Source organism: Filicampus tigris, chromosome 9, assembly GCF_054856515.1.
Source record: "Filicampus tigris isolate MCC_2025a chromosome 9, RoL_Ftig_1.0, whole genome shotgun sequence".
NCBI lineage: Eukaryota > Metazoa > Chordata > Actinopteri > Syngnathiformes > Syngnathidae > Filicampus > Filicampus tigris.
The window spans coordinates 3,543,962-3,567,641 of record NC_141225.1 but is presented as its reverse complement, the minus strand read 5'-3'; the positions used below and the strand labels follow the sequence as shown (position 1 = coordinate 3,567,641).

Below are 23,680 nucleotides of genomic sequence, written 5' to 3'. Positions count from 1 at the left end.
CTAAACTGGTTGCCAGTCAATCGCAGAGCACACAGAGACAAACAAACATTCACACTCACACCTACGGGCAATTTGGAGTGTCCAATTAACCTACCTTGCATGTTTTTTTAAATTTCACAGTCAATAGGTGGGCAGGCATATCAGAGACACAACTATTTGTATACAAACACTAAAAATTATATTTTCATGAATATATGGAATAATCATTATGCATCAATGCCGGTGAATGAATAAATACATCATATGAGTTAGAATTATTTTGACCCTGCACTGATCAGAGAACGAAAATCAGTCTACTGTTGGCCAAAACCTTTTTTAAAAATTATTTCAATATTATTACTTTTTTTTATCATCAACACTAGATGAGTTGTATGATACTATTTTTCACGAGAATGACACAAATGGATACCCCCTGCAGAGAATAGTACTTGGTGGTGTCTGAAAAAAGAGAGACGTCATGATTTAATCATACAATCTTAATCTTAGTGATCAATATCCCAGTCAAAGAAAATGACATCTAGGTAAAGGTTTCTTTTTGCTTCTCCGCCCCCCTTTGGTTCTCTTGCCAACCTGTGAAACAATTTTGTCTGAGGGCCACCGTGCACGCAAGGTGCTATTTTGATATTAGCATATATATCACCCGTTATGCAAAAAAGGCTTTTCAATCTGAGGTGAGAGCCTGTCTGTGTGTAAGTTGTTGTAGGTGTCAGAGATGACTCTGAATTTAGTTTCTATCATATTATGTTCAATGTACGACACAAGAGTGGATCAAGGTGGAAAATGTTGATATAAGGAAAGTACATTATGATGCAATTAGTTTATTGACTTAAAAGAATGACTGAAATGACGATATAAGGAAAGTACATTACGACGCAATTAGTTTATTGACTTAAAAGAATGACTGAAATGTTTTGAATATCTACTTCTTTGATTTCTCAAAACCAAAAGTCCATAGTATTATAGACATATTGTAAAATGTAGCATCATCATCATTCACAAAAGGGGTCAAGTTGTGTGTACAGCGCAAAAATGTCAGTGTGAAAAATAATCCTACTGGCATGTTTAGAGCATAATATTGATTCAGCCAACTAGAACATATTTAAAGCCACTCCCACTTGTCTGACACATTACTTAGCGCAAGTGCCAACGGGCTTCTAAATTCACAGATTGCTGAATGAAACCGTTTCTTAACCTATTCTTCAACGCTGCAAATAACCATTCAATTGACAACCTATGGACAACCTACAATACCTTCCAGTGGCTATAGTAAATACTATTAATTAGGAAAATGTAATTCATGTCTAATGTTTGAATACAGAATTCATTACATGTTTAATCCATCTTCTGTCAAAAAACGAAATAGATTTGTGTTTGTATTTACCTGGATGGCAATGGTGAGAGATGTGGCATTGAAGTGCTTTTCCACCAGGTTGGCAACTCTCTGGGTAGTGCTGAATAAATCTGTCACTTCATCTGGTCGAAGATCCCGAAAACGCTCCACTTGTCTCAGTGGGCAAACCAATACATCTGAAAAGGTTCTGTTAAGGAATTTTGGAATTACAAAAAAAGCCACAAGTTGTTCATATTTTGTTTTCATGTTGCCAGCCCTTGGCAAGTCTTGAGCACAAAACATCCATGCTGGTAAAATGACTCAATCTGCAGAAAATGCAACACTTTCCTGATCGCAGGTGCTGCCTTGACTTATTGTCTAAAGTCTGTAAAAGGTTATTATCATCTGCACTGACAATCTGTATTGGGGAAGCGTGAGGTGGTGGAGGGCGGTCACTGAAATGTGACTTCACAACCTCATGACCAGAGCTGGGCAGTCCGTCCCGGGGGTTAAACGGTCCATCCCTCCATCCCGGACGGACACCCATTTTTAGGGCGGAGGACGGGGGCGACAAGTTTTAAAATATGGACGGACTAAGCAAGGATGGAGGTGGATTTTAGTCCATCCCACCAGTCGTCCCTCATGCATGCAACGTGGTTGCGAGGCGCCCAAAAGTTCATCTCAACCTACTCGGCGAAATGGGCAAATGACAAAAGTTGCCTCCAAACACTTCAAACGAGTCACCCAACTGCATGTACTTACTTGCATTGGGAACGCTCCGGCACACAAGATCCACCGAGTGTACAGGACACTACGTGTGACGCAGTACTCCCCAATGCTGATTGGCTGCCGTGAGGTGAAGATGGAAGAAAGCCAATTTGTTTAGCTGTGCCGAATGGACGGATGGGCGGGTTTTTGGTGCTTCGCTCTGCATCCCACCGCTCCAAACGCATCATCCACGCCGCCCCGCACGCAACCGCGCCGGCCCACGCTAACTACATTGACTTCAATTGAATCGCACCGCCAGATTCAATTGAACATAGCAGCACCGAAACTGCTCCTGCGTGATTTGTTTCTCCACACACGGACTGAGTCGGCACTCCGGAAGCGGAGGAGAAACCTGCCGGCCAATCAGCAACCTGAAGGGCTGACCAATGGAAGCTCTCCCTAGACCGGGTGTCTCTGCCCAGCCATTCAGAGACTGACCCCTTTCAACCGCTACATTGACATATAAACAATGACCGCTCTTAAATAAAGCAGTTACATTACAACTCTGGACTCGCTCACTTCTTAGCCAGCCAATGAGCTTTAAATAAACCTCTGCCGTTAGCATCTCTCCCGCTGCATCATGCACGGACTATATTTTTTAGGAATAAGGACGGAGGGACGAGGAAGGAAGGGTACCCAGGTCGTGGACGGAGGATGGAGGACGGACCGTCAAAAAAAGGGTTAAGTGCCCAGCTCTGCTCATGACATTCAATTGTATGAAAATGGAGTACGCAGGTGAGAACACAAAAATGTGTGTTATCAGTGTTATGGAACAACAAAAAGAAATTGGTAATACTTAGTGTAGTGTAGTCCTCGGAACTAGGTCTGGCTAAAAACAACAAACACGACAGAAATTAATTGCAAATAGGTTCCTCCATCTAGTTATTTCTGAAGCAGGTCTTTTTCAGCCCTGTGAGTTGAAGGTAGTTATCAGAAAAGGAGTGTAACAATTTGTTTGGTAAAAGCATGGCAAACATAGAGACATTCATATACTGTATTTAACTAAATATTGCTGCATGTAACATTGAAGTTAGATTCAAATATTTTAGGCACAGGAAGTTTGGGACCCCTCTATTGCTCTTGATCTCATAGTATTTAAAGAACCACATTTCATGGATCATATCTACTTATTATCGAATTTAAACGTCCTTTATTCGACCTGGAATTTTATTGAGGACAAATAGGTTGGAACAAGCCTGTCTGGACTGCATAGTGTATAAAACAACCCAATGAAGTAGGATGGATCTGCTTTCACACTACAGGTGCAAAGGTAATCAAATAAGGAGTACTGAGGGATTCATACTTCCCATGTTTGCGACAAACTCGCATACTCTTAAAAGGAGGGGTTTTCTACTCCTGAAATTATGATGTGTGCGTGCGTGCTTGTGTGTCAGTGTTGAATATGGTTGCTGCTTTTGCGGAACACAGCACACAATTTCCATTGTAAATTAATGTGACCAAAGATATCTCAGCTCCAACGCACCTGTTTCAAAATATCATTATCGTTATCAAGCTTTTTCAGATCTCGCTGATGAGCTGCTCTACTTAGTAGAGTGTTGGTCAACCTAACTTATATTATGTTAGCAATGTGACTGTCCCTTTATTCATCCATCCATTCTCTGTTGTCTGTTGACGTACCATCACTACGGTCACAAGTGTGCTGAGACCGGATATGCCCATATAACTGGTCGTCTGTCAATTGAAGTGCACATATAGGCAATCAACCAGTCAACTCACATTCACACGTATGATGGTGGTGGTGGTAGATTATTATCTCTTTAACAACTTTTGGCGTTTTTTTCCAGAGTGGGAATCGAGTTCTTACAGATGAGGTACTGCCGCCCTAATGATGTCAGAATACAGATATTAAAAAGAGACAAAGAAGAAACAATCCTATGGGTGAGAAAAAAGGAAAACTGATGTTCGCTCAACCTTAAGGAAAAGCATCCTGATGATTAAATCTTAGCGATTCATGCCACAGTGGCCTCATCTACAAGCAATTTATCCCAAGAGGTACTGACACAAACTATCAAATGTTTTTTTTTTTTTTGTTGAGCAGCTGTATGTGCGTGTGAGTGCCTGTACGACTTCTCCAATGGAAGGAAATCATGTCACATGCGTTGATATCTACTTTTTGTGTGTTCCTGTGGTGATGGAGGTTGTTGACTTGAAAGATGAGATATGGCAAAGATAGTGAGCACAGAATCAGCAGACAGATAATGTTTTCTTCGTGCTGCTGGATGAATAATGTTTTCCTACAAATAACATGACCCCTTGAATGCCGCGTTGGATCTGAAGTGTTGATCTTGGAAAAAAAAAGATTTGAGAAAACTAAATAGCAAGACTGCACAAACACAAGACACATTTATATCTAAAGTTTATTTCTGTCTGTACAATAAAACCCTTTTCACACTGCGCTTGGTTTTTTCATGGTGTTCATAACGGGATAAGATGCAGTATAGTTTAAGGACAATGGTGTCCCAGTGCAAGCCTGTCAATAATTGGCAACGGTTGCTAAGATATAGAATAGAAAGTAGCCTGGTACTCTTTTTTTCACTGGTTTCAACGTAAAGTAATTACCACAGGAAGCCCAGGCTTTGTTTACAATGTGGACAGGGGTGTGTGCAGAGTTGTGTAGCGAGCAGGCCAGCAGGGTGGTGGCATCCACTTGGGGACGGGCATCCACAACCCTCTCCCAGCATCGACATAAATCTAATTAGGTGCACATATGTCGCCGATCAGTAATTATTAGGGCTGGGTAAATATCGTTTTGCAATGTATCGTGATACTTTTTATGCTGATATCAAGTATAAATACGTTGATGAAGTGTCAATACTTTCGATACCTTATGTTATGTTATGTTTTGCATGTTCTATAACGTACTTGTTCGAGCCATTTTTCAATAATTTTCAAGGTCGTGTACGGGTCGCAGCAGGGCTTCAATGCATTAACTCACAATTTGTTTGTTCAGGCGAGGAGGTCGCAGTCAAGTTGTGGTTGCTTTCAAATGTCCAAATAATGCTTCCAGATAATGCTGAACTTGAAAAACCTTATCCGACCGAGGCCTGCTTGCATGCCTAGCTCTTTGTCCACACACACCCACGCACCAACCTTGACTTAAGGCGGCCATCTTGCTTTAATATTTGACCTCACCAAGGAAAGCACACCTCTAAATGCAGTAGCCATACCTCGCCATTGACTGTCAGGTCACACAGTTTTAACATATATGTCAAAAAAGTGTTGTTGTTTTTTAACAATGTAAACTGCCTTCAATCAAGACTGTAAAGGGGTAAATAATTTGAGTCGCGAATAGGCAACAAGAATTATCCAAAGACAATGGAGTCAGACAAATAATTCTTGAAATGGAGGACAGTGTAAAGTATGCTGAAATAACCACCAGGGATGAGACACATGACACATCCTGATGCAACACATGGTGCAACTTATTCATGACTGCATACCAACACACACAACATCATGTTATTACTTTCTGTGTATATACACCAACAGGCACTTGTTTCACATGATTCCATTCAGCTTCACCCTGTCAAAGCCTGGCAGTAAGGGATCTTGTCACTACAACTCGGGCTTTCCAAATGTCTTTGTCTGGGACAACCTCTTCCTTGAGTCTTCAGACAGCTACTTGATTCAGGGGTTTGACAATGAAAATCAAGAACGTTTGATATCCTATTATTTTCTGCCATGGCAGTCACTTTTTTTTTTTTTTAATTCAGTCCCAGGGTTACAGTGCATGTAATAAAAACAAGGCATTGCAGATTGGTTTTACATTGCAAATGCAATCATTCCTTTGACGGAAGACATCTGTCCTCCTACCCCTCCTCCAAACACATACCCCCACTCCCCACACACCTGAAATCCATTAAAATTTCCGATGCCATTGTTCCATTCTTAAACTAGAACAATGAATTTGCATTAGCCTGAAATAAACATCATTTCCTGACCCCTGTCAAGCATATCTCACAGATCATTTTCACACGTATTTTGATGGTGTTTGAGGCAGTGGGCTGTTCACACAAGAAAATGACTTGATCAAGTACAATCCATGCCCATGCTAAATGGATGGAACTGTGGATATAGAAATTTGCACATATTGTCCAGACAGCCTGCGATTGGCTAGCGGCCAGTGCAAGGGTGCACCCCGCCTCTCACCGAAAGTCAGCGGGGATATTCTTCAGCTCACCTATAACCCTAATGAAGACAATGGTGTAGAAAATGGATGGCTGGCCAGGTAATGATAGTACATTCGTGAAACAATGTTCACAATGTAGCTTTTTCATTGTGGATACAATTGTACAGTATTAATTTGTTTATATATTTTAAAAAAAAAATTCTGTGGTATATATGTATACACCGCTGCGCAGTTATCTAGTATTTATCACTTCGGCTAGAGATGGGGGTTTATCTATGTGGAGTTTGAATTTTCTGTTTTGGTGTGGGTGTTTTAAGGGCATTCCAATGGAAAACATGTTTTTTTTTTTAATTATAAACCAATTTACCCATAGATGTGAATGAAAGTCTTCAGCTTGCGCAGAGAATGTGTTAAAGAAAATGGAGCAATGAATGAATGGAGATATGTTGAATTCTGATTATTCCTCATTTCGTAAGGAGCAGTGTTTCATTTTGCTTTGTCCAGACAGGACAACAAGACAGGAGCTTGTTGTGCAAACAGGTTGTATATATCAAATATGACCTTTATTGGCCCAATGATGATGTTAAATACCTAAGTGAAAAGATAAATGCAGTTGAAAAAAAATCCTTCAGTTTGTGTACTTTTTGACAACTCAATAAATCCTAATTTCTATACACAAAACAACTACATTTGTCCAAACAAAGACTAAGTGCCATTCCTCAAACAATCTGACTTTGTATAGCACCTAAATAAAGAGCGACTCAAAATATTTAAACTGATTCACTCAAATGTTAGAGTAGCAACCAGCAAAACATGTGCCGCAGAAGAGTCAGAACAGTGCAAAATGTTCTCTTCAATTTATACAGTACACCGTTTCTACGCCTCATGCATATAATCCACAGAACGTAGACAACTGTGGACCATCTCTGTGCGCCACTCCTAAGGGAAGTCCTCCACTTTCTCATTGTTATTTGGAAGGCTCCTGTGTATACTGTACGTAACCGTATCCATATTTAACGTTGAGCATAGGCCTAAATGTGCCTTATAGTGGTGTGTTGGACTTCCTGCATAGAATTGGCCTGCATCCATATGTGTGACACATGGGCTGGTGTGCATGAAAAAGCACCAGCACCTGTTGGAGGGCAGTGTCTACTCTGCCGTAATTTTGTTACAAAGAAAAACAACAGCGAGTTTCTTGGGTTCTGTGAACAAATAGGTCTAATGTGATATGTTTATGCTTGATTTAACTTTTACTCACATTGAGCTAAATGTGTGTAAAGATTCTGTTCTTTTGTTTTAAATCTGGGATTGAACATGACATGTAGTGGTAAGGGTTCTGGGTCTGTTCCCGGACCTATAAGCATTATTTAATATCAGAGCTGGGCGTTTTACTAAAAATCTACGGTCCGTTTATCCCCTTCCACCTACAGCCGGGGTACCCTCCCGCCATCCGTTTATCTGCCATTTCGTCCGACCGTACCAAATAGTATTCGTCTATAGGCCAGTCCGACTATCATTTTAAACAGGTTTTCGTTAGCGTTTCCGACTACCAACTTCGGGGGGGGGGGGGGGGGGGGGGTGGAAAGCCCGGGTCCCGGCGCAAATAAGAGCATGAGTGGATTTATCATCATCGCAGCCTCCCTTGTTGTATCTCACCAGTCTCCTCCACGCTAATAAATGAACGGCATTTTTGAACAACGTTCTGTCCGGAAACTCATAACGTTATTCAAATGTGCCATTCAGTTAGTTAAGAGTCGAGCCGGATAGTGCATAGTAAACAGCTGTGTTCATAAGTTGCGGAAATAGACGATTACACAGACGGGAAAAAATGGGCTTCCGATTATGCTTTGTCCGATTATTTTTATCCATCTATCGTTTATTGCCTACAATATGGGCATCCGTCATAGGCAGATAGGCGGACCAGTCTGTCACATTAGCAGAATGACCAGCTCTGTTTAATATCTCGATGTGTTTACAATGTTTTTTCATTTTATCATTTAACCATTTTGGGGGGAAACATTGTATTAGACTGTGGTGCTTTCAAGGATATTGTACCTCTAAATGGTAAACACCTGACACTTTACCTATACATTTTTCACACTATGGAAGATATATGTTTTTATATGAATTATAGTTTTACTGCAACAATTATTTGAAGTGATATATTCCAGAACACTCATTTAGTCTGACATTATACCAACTAAAATAGCATTGGTTGTAGCTGTTCTTGTCTTAGCCCAAAATAAATACATTGTAAGTAACTTAACATTATGCCAACTAAATTATGTTGTAGGAGAGACGCCTCAATCAAGCAAGGCTCAAGGTGTGCGGTCCCCAGAAACTGAATTGTATATTGCTATGAATGTTAAAATCAACTGGATAACTGCTTGAACACAATTTTCAGCATCTACAATTCACCCTTGCTTGTTTACCATTATAGATACATTGGAGGGCAACTTCAGCTACTCGGACAGCTTGCTATCATCCTGATCGAAGTAACAGTAGGTGAACTGAGTTCGCGTGTTTGTTCTTGTGAGGAGCTAGATGGCATCATGCATACAGACACATGATCTAAATTAGAATGTGCATGCATTTCAAATATAACATCATCACAATGCAAAACTCCAAAGCCTTCACAACATGGAAGGAACGGTATATCAAATATGTGTATATCATGCTTTCAGAAGGAGCAATCTGTTTGTACCATGTGTGAGTCACAGTTTGTTTTCCAATTGCCCTTTTGTAGCTCCACTTTTCTGGCAACTACCGGCACTCTCCATCTGAGCAAGTCGGTGAGTCAGAAGCGGTCACAAAACAAAATATTCTGACATGTTTAAACATCAATGTTGTCGTGTGTGTTGTAGCACATTATTCTTATGACATTTGCAAGTGAAAATTGGGATGCCGTATTTAAGCTTGCATACTATTTTATCCCTGGGTCAGAACAACATGTCAAACTAGGGACATCAGCTGAATAGAAATCGTGCATTTACTCACTTTGGAGGTTTAGTGGCATGCTGATAACTTAACTGTCTTGTGCATTTCCTCCTGTATGTTTCAGCTGGGATTTCAGGATGTAGGAGTACCATTGGTGCCAATACCAGCAGCTGCAGACTCCACAACGGCAGAGCCAACGGTGAGCAAGCAGTGATATGATACTGTTTGACTATAGTAAAGTTGGCGAGATAGGGACGGAATTTACAATGAATACTGTGTGACATCTAGTATTACTTACAATTCAGATTTTGTTATTATATCCTGGGAGGGAGTAGTAAACTAAAGGGGCGTTTAAACAAGGACAGCTACAGCAGTCCCGCTGTAACCGGTAATAGATCCGTTCTCAACACGTAGACCCGCTAGCCATCTCGGACTGTCATACTCTAGCAGAAACTACCTATCCACATAGTGTCAAACAGTTCGGAACAGTATGCTGCATAGACGCATCATCATGAGAAAGAAATAATTCGGAAAAAGGGGTAGGAACCTGTCACTGAAGACTGTTCAAATTGTTAAATTTGGACTGTTTAGCGATTGCATCATAGCCATCCTGAAGGGGGAGGTTAGTGTCATGCTACATAACTTCAAGGCCTTGTGCATTTCCTACTGTGGGTGTCAGCGGGCATGTTAAGATGTAGCAGTAACACTGGTGCCCAATACCACCAGCTGCAGACTCCACAGCTTCACATTCCACAGTGACAGACCCAACAGCGAGTAATCACATGCCCTGGTATTATACCATTCTCTTTCACTACATAAAGTTGGTGACAGGGACGCAGAACTCTAGTTTAGTTCTACAATGAAATGTCTTTCTAGACCAGGGCTCTGCAACCCATGGCTACGGAGCCGCATGCCGCTCTTTCCTCCTTATGTTGCGGCTCTCGTGGCTTGGGAAAATAAATTATAAGTGTCCGATTGATGTTTATGGTATTTGTCTCAAAATGTGTATCATGTCTTCTTAGTAAGTACATTTTTTTGGCCACTTTCATATGTGGTCCTAGATTGGATACCTTTCGGATTTTTTGCAATGTGACCGCAGTCTGTACCGGCAAGTCACATATATCAGACATTGACGTCGTCCAGAGCCCAAAGGAGAGCCAGGGAGATTGAATCTGCCAAGTTGTTTTGTTTAACAGTCTTGAATTTATATTTGACTTCAATCCCATTTGAAAAATGTGAAGGTGCTACAATAAAATAAGTTGTGAGCTCTTGGAATAAAATAGAGGTTAATACCTTGATGAAAACACACACAATTCACGCTTGACTTCTGTATATGGGCAATGTTTATTAACTATTCTAACATACTAGTGATGGGCATAACAGTTCTTTTAAATAAACTGAATCATTAGAATCAGTTCATCAAAAAGAATCGTTCAAAAGAATCGTTCACCGAATCATTCAGCCCCGCATCCCCCTAACAAACAACATGTGTTTGCATTGATGTACTGTAATCACGTCAGGCAATAGTCGTATTCGTGTTTGGTGATAACGCACCGGACTTTCAAAAAAAAAAAAAAAACCCACAAAAAAACACTCAAATATTTAAAACCATTATCATAACCATTATAATCGTGGTTATAATAACGGTGATAAATACTAGCAACAACAATAATCGCAGTAGACACTATGCCTACATATATAAACATTTGTTATTTTGGAGGACATAACACACGGCCGCCACGCGCCGGTGTATTTTTGTTTTCACCTGTTACGAAGTGCAGGCTTGTCAAATGAAGCGGATGACTACATGTCTGGTTAAAGGTTCTGTTGCGCTGAAATAAAAACAATAATTAATAAAACACTCGAGCACCAAACAAGATTTGAAATAAAAGTACAATTTAATGGCAAACCAACATTATGATGATCGCACCACATTATAGTTGCAGTAGACAGAGAGGATAATAATATTTAACTGCACATATGTGTATTGTAATAAATGTTTTCAAATAAAGTTGTCCCATGTCCACAACAACGTCATCTCCCAGCTGCTGCAGACCGGGGGCGCCTCATCACGATCTGGCGAGGGACTTTGAGTTTGTCAGAGCTCTTATTTGTTTTCATGCACTTGCCCCCGGTACTTGGATGGGCTTAACATTAGCCGGTAGCTTAGAGAAACGGATGCCAAAGAAAGCTTGTCCCCACGAGCACGAAAGGAGTGGTGTTGGTGAGCTGTTCCTTCCTTGGGGAATCGCGAATCATTCATAGCAAAACTCAGTTCACTCACTGACTGCATGGATGGAGTTCTCGTTCGCATGAACGAGAAATGGCAGCGACACGTTCACTCACTGAATCGTTGGTGAACGGGAAATGACATCACTGATTCCCGCAGTGACCCGTTCACTACCGAATTGTTGGTGAACGGGAAATGACATCACTGATTCCTGCAGTGACACGTTCACTCAGTGAATCGTTGGTGAACGGGAGATGACATCACTGAATCCTTCATGAAGGCCAATAGCGTGGCAGTATGTTCAGTAAATCCCGTTTACATCTGACGTTGGCTGCTGATTGGTTGATCGCGAAGATTGACAACATGCCCGTGGCTGAGCTAAAATGAACTGAGAAAAGAACGAATCACTTCAGGAAGTGATCCATTCTCTCTTTGTGAAATGCAGAAAATTTGCTACATGCAGAAAGTTTGCTATCGTTAACTACCAATTTTGTATGCACCCACTGAAAAGCCCTGGTGGCTACAGAGTAGTCACTTACATTTGCTGAAGCTCACGTGATGAGCGAAGAGGGGAAGGACCTTCACTGATTTGCAGATGGAGGAACAACCAAAAAAAAAGGAAAAATAGAGGAAAGCTTTTGGGAGCGGGACCAAGCTTTGTTGGGTTCTCAGATGACCCAACCGGCCACAGCGCGGGGTCGGAGGTTTGAACGGGACAGAACCGGTGTGTTGCTTCCACGGTTGCTGCCCAAGGGCCGGAGTCCGGCACGTCTGCCATGCGAAAATGCAGCCAAAAGATTAAAAAAAAAAAAAAAAAGAGAGGTGAAAGAGAGAGTTTGAGAAGTTTCTCTTGACAGGAGGATCTTGTGTATTGGAGAGGGTGTGAAGTTCAGAGAGAGAGGCCAGGCCTTTTTATCTCCTTAAGAAAATGGGGAGGGGGTGAGGTCTCTGCCCCCCCCCTCCAGCTCAGGTTTCAGGTGAGCCTCAATTCATGACACTAAAGTTAGATTTGAGTCTATTAAATTGTCCTATTTGAAACCTTTGTGCATTTCACAATTCATAACTGGCATCAATTTTCATACTTCAGCTTGAAACATCAAGTTTAAGAGTCAAAGATATGAGTTTAAGTCTATATCTACACTCGTAAACCTGACCAGAAAAAATATTATTACCATAGAGAAGCAGATTTATCAATGCAAAGTTAGCAGGATACACACAGTAAGCAATACAAAACACACATTCAACTATTTTTCATTTCAAGGTAATTTTGATTGATCAAAAGCATAGGAAGTTCAATGCTGCAGTTCCCATGTTCCCATCTTCATCCAGCACTGTCGATGTTCATCGGTTTGTGAGAGGAACCTTCTGGCTTCCCGCTGGGGGGAGGCTCCATGAAGTCTGTTTTAAGACCGTTCGAATCCACATCCGTTGTCTGGATAGGTTTTCAGTTGACGACGAGTGGCTCCTTATCAGGATTTTGGGTCTTCCTGAGTCCTAGCATGTCCTTGTAAAATCCAATTGTTGGGGTCCCCTAGCGATTCAACTGTTTTTAAGTGAGGCTGGAGCAGACTTGATGGCATCTGGCTAAATCAGTCTCACAACCTGAAGATGTGGTCCACATGAAGGCATATTCGCTATATCTATAATGTAATACGAACGCTTATACAAAAAAAAAATAAAAAATTAAATGCACCAGTTTATAGTCCTGTGTAAAGATGAAATTGACCTCCTACAGCCCTGATTTGCAGACGCTGTGCGCAGAGGTTCGGGAAGAGAAGTCCCATTAACCAGGTAAAATAAATATTCAGGCAGTTATTTAGCAAATATTTGTTTTCATTGTTCAGTGAAATAGTGCTCTTTTTTCCATTGTATTTTGAAATTCTGGCACTTCCCCATCAGCACTTAGAAACAGTCACCCATGCCTTTGTTACATCTCGGCTAGATTACTCAAATGCACTTTATTTTGGAGTCAGCCGGTCCTCTCTCAAACATCTCAAGTTGGTCCAAAATGCTGCTGCTCGCCTCCTAACTGGAGCTCGGAAGATGGAGCACATAACACCAATTCTGGCCTCCCTTCACTGGCTTCCAGTGCACTTTCAGGGTTCAATTTAAGATTCTTCTACTTGTTTTTAAGTCATTAAATGGCCTCGCCGAGCTCCTCCACTCCTACGCACCTTCCCGCAGCCTCAGGTCTGCGGACCAGGCGCTGCTCGAGGTGACGAGGACCAAGCGGAGCCTCAGAGGGGATCGAGCTTTTTCGGCTGCCGGTCCTTCCCTTTGGGAGGACCTGCCATTGGACGTGAGACAAGCCCCCTCTCTGTCCATTTTTAAAACCCGGTTGAAGACACATTTCTATTCGTTGGCTTTTGATCCGACCTGAGACTGACAAATTCTCTGCTGTTTTTCCGGTGTCTATTCTATACACCCAGTAGTGTTTTATGTTAATTTATTGATTCCACTTGTTGTATTATGGCCTTTTTATTGTTTGTAAAGTGCTTTGTTACAGCTCTAGCTGTTATGAAATGCGCTATATAAATAAAAATGTATTGTATTGTATTTTTGTTGGGGCGACACGCTGGTCGACTGGTTAGCATGTCCGCCTCACAGTTCGTGGGTTCGATCCCGGCTCCGGCCTCCCTGTGCGGAGTTTGCATGTTCTCCCCGTGCTTGCGTGGGTTTTCTCCGGATACTCCGGTTTCCTCCCACATTCCAAAAAAATGTTTGGTAAGTTAATAAGATACTCTAAATTGCCCCTAGGTGTGATTGTGAGTGCGGATGTTTGTTTGTCTCTGTGTGCCCTGCGATTGGCTGGCAACAAATTCAGGGTGTCCCCCGCCTACTGCCCGAAGACTGCTGGGAGAGGCTCCAGCACTCCCCGCGACCCTTGTGAGGACAAGCGATAGAGATAATGGATGGATGGATGGATGGATTTTTGTTTGCTGGATGAATAATTTAAGTTCAGCTTTTTAATTCATCTGCAATATTTTTCGTAAGAGTTCAAAAAGTGTTCATTTAATAAATAAAATTTAATTTTCTGAAACCTGGAATGGACTGCATGGAATTCATAAGCAACACATTATTTTACAAGTGTAAAGCTATATTTATATACAGTATATATATCCATCCATCCATCCATTATCCAAACCACTTATCCTCACAAGGGTCACATGCGTGCTGGAGCCTATCCCAGCTGTCTATGGGCAGTAGGCGGGGTACACCCTGAAGTGATTGCCAGCCAATCGCAGGGCACACAGAGCCGAACATACACACTCACAATCAAACCTAGGGGCAATTAAGATTGTCCAATTAACCTACAAGGTCACTGATAGTGTAGTGGTACACACGCCTGAGTTGTGTGCCGGCAGCGTGGGATCGATTTCCACCCAGTGACGGTGTCTGTGTGTGCCCTGCAACTGGCTGGCGACCAGTTCAGGCTATAGTCTGCCTTCGCCCATTGACGGCTGGGATAGGCTCCAGCATCTCCCCGCAACCCCGTATAGGATAAGCGTTGTGTTTTTGGAATGTGAGAGGAAACCGACACAGGCCCGGGGAGAACAACTACTCCACACAGGAAGGCTGGGGCTGCATTCGAACCCACGACCTCTGCACTGTGAGACGGACGTGCTAACCAGTCTCAGATTCAAATTTATTGTCATTACAACAAGTGCAACGAAAAAGTAAGGTGCAGGCCCTTTCAGTGCAAGACAAAAAGAATATATAATTAAAAAAAAAAAAAAAGACAAATAAAACAAACAAAATTTGTTTTTCTCTCCTCTAGACGTCTTTAGCGGGAACTTCCAACAGTTTGAGCTGATGCAGACAGCGTCTAATCATGGTTACAATGGTAAGAGAAGACTAGAATCTTCCGACATTTGTATGCTTTTATGATCTACGAGTGAAAACGTTCACACTATTCTGTTGATGATCATTACTCAGTTATTTGTTCATCACTCCTGGATTGACTGAATACATTAACAGTTTGTAAAAGGGACAGAGGCATAATTTACAGTAATATTAAAAAACAAAGCAGAGGGATTGTTTGTATTGGTGTCCTGTGTATTCAATTCATCAGACAGATTTTATTTACCACAATATAATATAATTTATGCAAACAATATGTTTGCATACATGTATGAGTTGTCACTCCTGAAAATGTATTTTCTGTTCTCAAAAGAGCTGTAGGGAAGAGAAGACACCTGTTGCCGAAAAAAAACTTGATCATAACGATCAGAATATATAGCTACTGCCATTTCTGACCAACATAAATCTTATTGTCAATTTCACACAGACGCACACACAATAACGTGTATGTATGCAGTGCTTAAGTGGCATGAATTTTACAGATCGAACTGCACAGATGCAAGCTGATGACAGCAGACATCTTTTGACAGTCACATCTATTAGAAATAGTTTGATTATTATTAAGTAGTCTAGGCCTGCACGATTAATCGTTTTTTAACCATGATGTCGATTCCCCCACCAACATTGGTATTCATTTCTAAATTAGGTCAATTTTTTTTTCTCTCCCTCAAGAGCCGGCGGCATGTGTCAGAGTTATAAATAAGCGTTCCAACTGAAAGCTAATATGTCTGTTTCTGTTGTCATCACGATGTACACACTATTTTTTAATTTAAAATTACTGCGCCAAGCGTCACAACGTGGCGACGAAACAGGAGTACCGTGCCGCGGTGATCTAGCAGCTGCTCACTCGGCCACTTGCTTGTTTAAGCGCTCTCTCTCTCCTGTGTGCATGTGTTTGTGTGTGTGAGCGTGGCAACCTAATGACGCTTTTCCATGCCTGTGATATCATAATTTATTGCTTATGTTGGAGTTTCCAGAGCCTAATGTATGCAAGGAGCCTTCTTTTTTTCCCTTGAAACCTCATAGCCATATGAAGGCATAGTGTCAAATAAACATTTCAGTTTGTGAGGAAAAAAATGTATCAGAAAATTAAGCTTCAATTCAAAGCTAAAAAAAAAAAAAATGATATTCATATTTTTGCCTGAATCGTGCAGGCCTAATGTAGTCTACGGACTGATTCATCATTAGTGAAAGTTTCATTTTTAGCACGTGATTTCTTTTTTTTTTTATTTTATTATTATTTTTTTTAAGCGGGGGATGAGCTGAAGTGCATATTTAAAATCTTGAAGGCCCTCCAACATCATCGACTCTATCTTTAAATCCTACACAAAAAACAGTGCGGCTCGAATTAAGCCATAGTAAAATTGCAGGCTATAAGAAATACACAAATTTAGAGGTGCTGAGATGGAGCCAGGCTTGACATTTTTTTTGCAGAGTGAGGGAAGTTTGATCCGATGATGGCGGAGTGGTCAGTTTTTCCGTAGTATAGAGCGGGGACTGCTTAAGTTTGCGCTACTGCGGGCTTCGCTATGGGTTCCGGATACCGGAACTTCCGTTGTAAGGAATCGTTCGTTAATGTAATATAGTAGTAGAAAGTTTAATGCATACGTTTTTTTTTCCTGGTGGGGGAATTTCAGTTTGACAGAGGTCCGTAGGTGGGAATACTTACCATAAATGGTATTGGATACTAATCTACTCTCCTCGCTCGTTTCTTTTTTTTTCTCTTTCAGTTGCTGGTCGACAGTTTGACTACACTGACCGGCCAAAATTAACTGACACAATAGAGACGCTGGGGTTTACTGAAAATATTTTGCTCTCTTGTAATACATTTTTTAATATCAAACATGTTGTCTGTGCTAAGTTTTTCATACATTTGGTGAAGTAATGGAAATCATTTTGAACAAGCTAATAATACATGTAAGTTGTAAGACATATCAGCAGAAACCCTTGGTGAAAAGCATAACTTTTTCAAGTGGGCTAACCCAATTATTTTGTTACAGTATTTTTTTTTTTTAAGTTTTATTTTAATGAAACTTTTACATGTAAATTCCAATTGAGATGATGGTTGAATCAATATTGTTTCTTAACATTGATTCAATTAAAAATAAACTAAAATGTGCATGTCAATTCGGATTTAGATGATGGTTTAATCAACATTGATGTGTGCTTTATGGTTGAAAAGCAAACTTTGACTCACCATTTCATCAACCTTGCGCCGAATGTATAATTTCTACTTTGGGTCTCAACGTAGATTCAATACTTCACCCGAACCATATTTCAACATCAATTCACCCATATTTTGCTATCTGGGATTGCATCACGTTAATGATTGCTTCCTCTTGTTCACTAAAAATGTAAAAGCGATGGCAATATTTTCCTGCACTGACATTGAATCTGTATGGCATCTTGTGATAAATATTCCCATATCTGCTTCCATAAAATGGAGCTAACATTAGTGTTAAAGCATTTCTTCACTTGGAAAGGAAGCTCACTTCACCAATAAATAGGAGAGGGTGCAAAAAAGACACCCCCACAATATCACAGGCCATGATGAAGGCAGCAGACCCCCAAATCAATCAAAATGCCCTTTGTCTTGGCAGTTGAAAATTGTGGATGGGCAAAACAAAGAGATCCATCACTGCCGCTGCAACAATTGTCTCTTTCTGCCTGATTACAGCTGGCCCAGAATGGCCTCCATCACCTGATCATGGCCTGGAAAACGCTGGCATACACATACAGTACCTCACATGAACAAAACAGCAAAAGGCTTTATCTGAGTCATTCACTTGTGATCCACTGTATATTATGTGCACAGCAGGTACACCAAAAAAAAGAACATTAAAGTGTCAACTTTTATATCATCATCTAGAATAGTTTTGTAGGATTCTTCAATTAATAAGCAAATCTTCACTGGTTAACTAACCTACAGCTAGCTAAGCTACAGTATCTAATTAAGGATTGTAGGGCGCAACATGATGTTCAATATATATATATGCTGTATTCTATGTGTATTAAAATGCTTATTGTGTGAGGCTTCGAGAATTCACTCAAGTCTAGATTGTATCTAGATGTATTGGCAACAAGTTTGAAAAGTAACATCTAAATCTATATAGATGTGCACATGCAGGTTTTTGTCAAATCAGCGACAAGATCTTTAAATGAACTGCTATAAAATAAACATAAATCGCCAGGAAGCAGACTAGCATCTCTCCAACAATCTGTTGCCAATTTACATTCACTAGTCCACAGCAGGAGTTCGCTATGCTGTTGTATTCACAGGCAAAACCCAACTCTGAAACTGAGTGTTCAGTTCTATTTATTGTTTGAAACAGCAATACAATAGGACACACATGGGGCGGGCAAAAAAACACACCTGTCATTCATATATTCTATTACTTTTGCAGAGGAAAAGTACATGTAAACTCTTGATCTACATGCTCGTTAGGATTGATAATGTGTGATGATGTGTTTGCGGTGTGTCAAATTCGTTAACATTGAGCCATTTGAAAACTTAACTGAGGCTTAATGAAAGAAAACCCGCAGGGGTCACAGAAATAATTTGAATCTGACAAAAGTAATAAAAGTACAGTATTTTGCGGACTATAAGCCACTACTTTTTTACTAGGTTTTGAACCATGCCGCTTATATAAAGGTGCAGCTATTCTGTGGATCTTTCTTCCACCGCTAGGGGCACTCTAACCGGAATTACAATACAATACAATTGCCATTAACAGGATGTGACTGCGGGCGGATGGTGGTCAACTGGTTAGCACGTCCGCCTCACAGTTCAGAGGTTTTGGGTTCGATCCTGGCCCCGGCCTCCCTGTGTGGAGTTTGCAGGTTCTCCCCGTGCCTGCGTGGGTTTTCTCCGGGTACTCCGGTTTCCTCCCACATTCCAAAAACATGCATGGTAAGTTGATTGGGCACTCTAAATTGCCCCTAGGTGTGATTGTGAGTGTGGATGTTTGTCTTTGTGTGCCCTGCGATTGGCTGGCAACCAATTCAGGGTGTCCCCCGCCTACTGCCCGAAAACAGCTGGGATATCAATCAATCAATCACATTTTATTTATATAGCACTTTTCATACATAAAAATGCAACTCAAAGTGCTTTAAAACATTCAAAGCAAAACATAGAATTATCTTCAATCAAAAGAAAAGATAAATTATTTAAAAGTTGTTGAAAGCCAAACTAAAAAGGTGTGTCTTGAGCTTCCTCTTAAAAATATCAACAGTCTCTGCAGACCTGACATCCTCTGGCAGGCTATTCCAAAGGTGGGGACCAAAACGGCTGAATGCAGCCTCGCCATGCATTTTGGTCCTCACCCTTGGAATAAATAAAAGGCCGGCGCCAGAGGACCTCAGGATCCGCGAGGGCTGGTATGATAAAAGCAAATCAGATAAATAAGATGGCCCAAGACCATTAACACATTTATAAACTAATAAAAGTACTTTAAAATCGATCCTGAAACACACAGGGAGCCAATGCAGCAATTTCAAAACTGGCGTAATGTGCTCCCGCCCTCTGGTTCTCGTCAGCACCCGAGCGGCTGAATTCTGCAGTAGTTGCAGTGGTGAAATGCTCTTTTTCGGGAGGCCAGAGAGCAGGGCATTACAGTAATCTAAACGACAGGAAATAAAGGCATGCATCAGCACTTCCGTGTTAGCCTGAGAGAGAAACGGGCGGACTCTGGCGATATTCTTAAGGTGATAAAAACCAATCTTGGTTACATTTTTAATATGAGGAATAAAACTGAGCTCAGAGTCAAAAATGACGCCAAGGTTCTTCACACAGTGTGAGGGATTAAAAATGTGTAGTTTTGATAAAAGCTTCTCTCTCTGACCTTCGGGACCGATAACTAAAACCTCAGTCTTGTCCTGATTGAGCTGTAGGAAATTATCTGCCATCCATGACTTGATATCTAAAATGCAATTTAAAAGGGTATCAATGGGTCCTGTGTCATCAGGAGACACGGCAATATACAGCTGCGTGTCATCAGCATAGCTGTGAAAGCTGATGCCGTGTCCCCTGATGACATCCCCGAGGGGAAGCATATAAAGATTAAAAAGTAGGGGGCCTAAAATCGAACCTTGAGGAACCCCACATTTAATTTCATGAGTTTTAGAGGAACAAGTATCCATACTTACAAAGAAATATCGGTCTGTGAGATAGGAATAAAACCAGTCAAAAACAGTACCAGAGATGCCCACTAGATTTTTAAGTCTATTTAATAAAATTTGGTGATCTACTGTATCAAAAGCAGCGCCTCGATCCAGTAGCACCAAGACTGTGAGTTTTCTCACGTCTGCAGTGCACCTAATGTCATTTAAAATCCTTAAAAGAGCAGTCTCCGTACTGTGGTTCATCCTAAAACCAGATTGATATTTCTCCAAAATATTATTTGTATTTAAAAAATGATTCAACTGGATGAAAACCAGTTTTTCTAAAATCTTACTTAAAAACGGTAAGTTGGATACGGGTCTGTAATTATAAAAAACGCTCCAGCACGCCCACGACACTTGTGAGGATAAGCGGTATCGATAATGGACGGATGTAAGGATGTGACTGCAGTTGGAGGAGTTCAACAGACGAGGGCGCTATGCACTAGCTCATGATTAGGTGGTAGGTGGACGTTAACTGACAAACTGGAGTGACAGCGGGCAGTGAAATGAATAAAAGTACTGTTTATTTCCTTTTGGTTCTGTTACGCTTTAATCTACAAAATTGCTGCCATGTTAAAAGTTACGGTTAGGAAATAATCGATTCACGTACATCGTCCCCGCCCCGTTCCGCCCTCCGCCGGGAAGACCCTGCTTCCGGAAATACAGACAGTACAGACAGTTGCAGAAGATAGACAGAATTTAACCCTGTAATGCCTGCTGCAAGAAATAAACCTTTATTTTGCCCTTTATTTATTATTTTTTTAAATAACAAAAATACATTTGTGTATATGTTTTCCATTTTCCATCCTAAATGACACCAAGAAAGGGTGATAAATAAGACGGACGGACGGACGGACGGACGGACGGACGGACGGACGGACGGACGGACGGACAGACAGACAGACAGACAGACAGACAGACAGACAGACAGACAGACAGACAGACAGACAGACAGACAGACAGACAGACAGACAGACAGACAGACAGAATTCTTTCTTTGCGTGTGGTTTATTTGGCTGGAACTTAAACCCGGTTGCACTGTGTGCAATTTTTTTATACAGCATACGAACCAAAAAAAAGCAGAGCACTTGCTACCTAGTGTTGCATTTGGGGCTGAGTGACGTCACTTCTATGTGACACAGAGTAAAAGGATAACATCTTGCGTTGAGCGGTCGTGCAGTAATAATGAAATAAATACATTTAAAATTAACCCAAAAAGCTCATGTGTTTAAGTAATTGACAAAGAAGAAAAACAAAGAACATTTTCACTCTAACTTAGTTTTCATTAGTTTTGTGAATGTAAAATGTAGTTTCAGTTGTTTCTTAAAAAACATTGTTTTTTTAATTTTCTTTAATAAACAAAAGTGTTTTTTCAACTTTAGTTTTCCTTATTTCGTTTGTTGTTGTTAACTATAACCTTGGCTCAGTATATTGTTTGATTTAAGTTGGACTATATTGGTCGCTCCCTTTACAGGGAAGAAGTTAAGTGGGTTTTGTAGGCTACTTTATGTGGAATGGTTCAGTTTACAGTTAATTGTAAATGGATCAATGGGCTGCTCCCTCTAAATTGTGCACTGATCTCTTGGGGAAAAAAAGCTGAACAAAAAAAAAGTATGGATGGTCAGTCCAGCCTTAGCTGAAGCTATACATCTTATATGCTTCAATTTTTTAAATGTCATGTGTAATGTCTTTGTTAAACAAATGGTAATTTAATGTTAATGTCATGAAAAACACAAACACATACGGCACACATGCACGCACACAAGCACATACATTAGCAGGCAAAACAAGATAAAAAACCTGACGGACCAGTGCTTGTGGATGCATAAAGAACTGTTTTCCGTCTGTCTCACACTCTGCTTTTATCTCCACTCCCATGATCTTCATCTGTCCTACTTTCCTTTTCTGTCCTCTCTCTGAAAAGCAATGTCTCTCAATTCCTCTGGCTCTCTCTATCCCTGGGCGCTCTGAGCTTGCTTCTCATCAGGTGTCTCAAAATCATCATTTGGCTCTGTCTCAATGTCTGCTTCATTGTTATTGTCTTAAATGCAGAAATGGGATGTGATGTCATTTTTTTCTTTTCATTTTGAACTACAAGACAAAAAGTGATGGAGAGGAACAGACAGCATTTCAGCAATCCAGTATGTAAAAAAATATATAATATTCTTTTTTGGGATTGCTTTGCTTTGATGCGGTAAGGTTCATAGATGCTAGCTATAGTGCCGACAAAAAGCATTCACCCCTTAGGCAGTTTTTTTTTTTTAACCTATTTTGCTATTTTTTGAATCTGAATTGAATGTGATGGTACTGCACAAAATAGTTGAAGTGAAATATTTATGTATTGCATAGATATATACATATATATTTTTTGCGAGGAAAATAAAATCTGTGTTTCGTGCACACCCAACACGTCACCTGACAAAACATGGCGTTGAAAGCATCATTCATGCTGTGGGTATGTTTTTCAACAGCAGTCACTCGGAAAGTGGTCAGAGTTGAGGGAAATCAGGTTGGCATGAAATGCATTGATATTCTTGAGCAGAAAATGTACCAGTCTGTGAGTGACTGAACTTGAAGGAGCAACGGACAACGGTGTCTCAAAAACTGCCAGTAGATTTCCAAGCCAAGATGGATAGTTTCTGTGAGTTTGCTGAAAAGCAAGTAACTGAGCAGAACGTGACACCGGATCACATCATCAACATGGACGAGGTCCCTCTCACTTTTGACATCCCCATGGGTCGAAGTGTCGTAGGGAAAGGGCAAAAGAGCGTGAATATAGTGACTCGTCATAAAAAATCACACTTCAAAGTGGATGGATCAAAATTGCCACCATTAGTCATTTTCAAATGAAAAACCACACCAAAAACCCAGTCTCCCTCTGCTGTCGTCGTGGCCATGAATGAGAAAGGGTGGGTGGATCAAGAAATGATGAACTTTTGGCTTTGACAAAATGCTACACTAGGCGTCCAGATGGCTTCTGCAGAACATGCAAAGCCCTGCATTTGATGGACAGTATGCATGCGCAAATCACCCCACAGTTCAAAGCGAAACGTATTAAAATGTTCAACTCTGTACCTGCCATCATCCCCGGAGGCTTAACAAAAGTACTCCAGCCGCTTGATATCTTGGTAAACCGGAGCTTTAAGTCAGTATTGCGTCGCCTGTGGGAACAGTGGATGACGGACAGCGGGCATAGCTTCACAGCAACCGGGAGGATGCGCCATGCAACTTTTCTGAAAGCTAT

General features: G+C 40.9%; 1 protein-coding gene across 4 annotated transcripts in view; it reads right to left on the bottom strand.

Moving 5' to 3' along the window:
* The window catches only part of fhit (fragile histidine triad diadenosine triphosphatase), a 177,771-nt gene that overhangs the window by 42,890 nt on the left and 111,201 nt on the right, over window positions 1-23,680 (bottom strand). For 2 of the 4 annotated variants that reach the window (XM_086041911.1, XM_086041912.1), the window contains exons 1-2: window positions 2,093-2,507; window positions 1,382-1,538 (exon numbers count right to left, since the gene is read on the bottom strand). In XM_086041911.1, coding sequence (XP_085898037.1) covers window positions 1,382-1,538; window positions 2,093-2,286 — 351 coding nt within the window. In that variant the 5' untranslated portion in view covers window positions 2,287-2,507. Of the gene's footprint in view, window positions 1-1,381; window positions 1,539-2,092; window positions 2,508-23,680 lie in introns of those variants that run through there. The other 2 variants (XM_086041914.1, XM_086041913.1) reach the window with 1 other exon arrangement.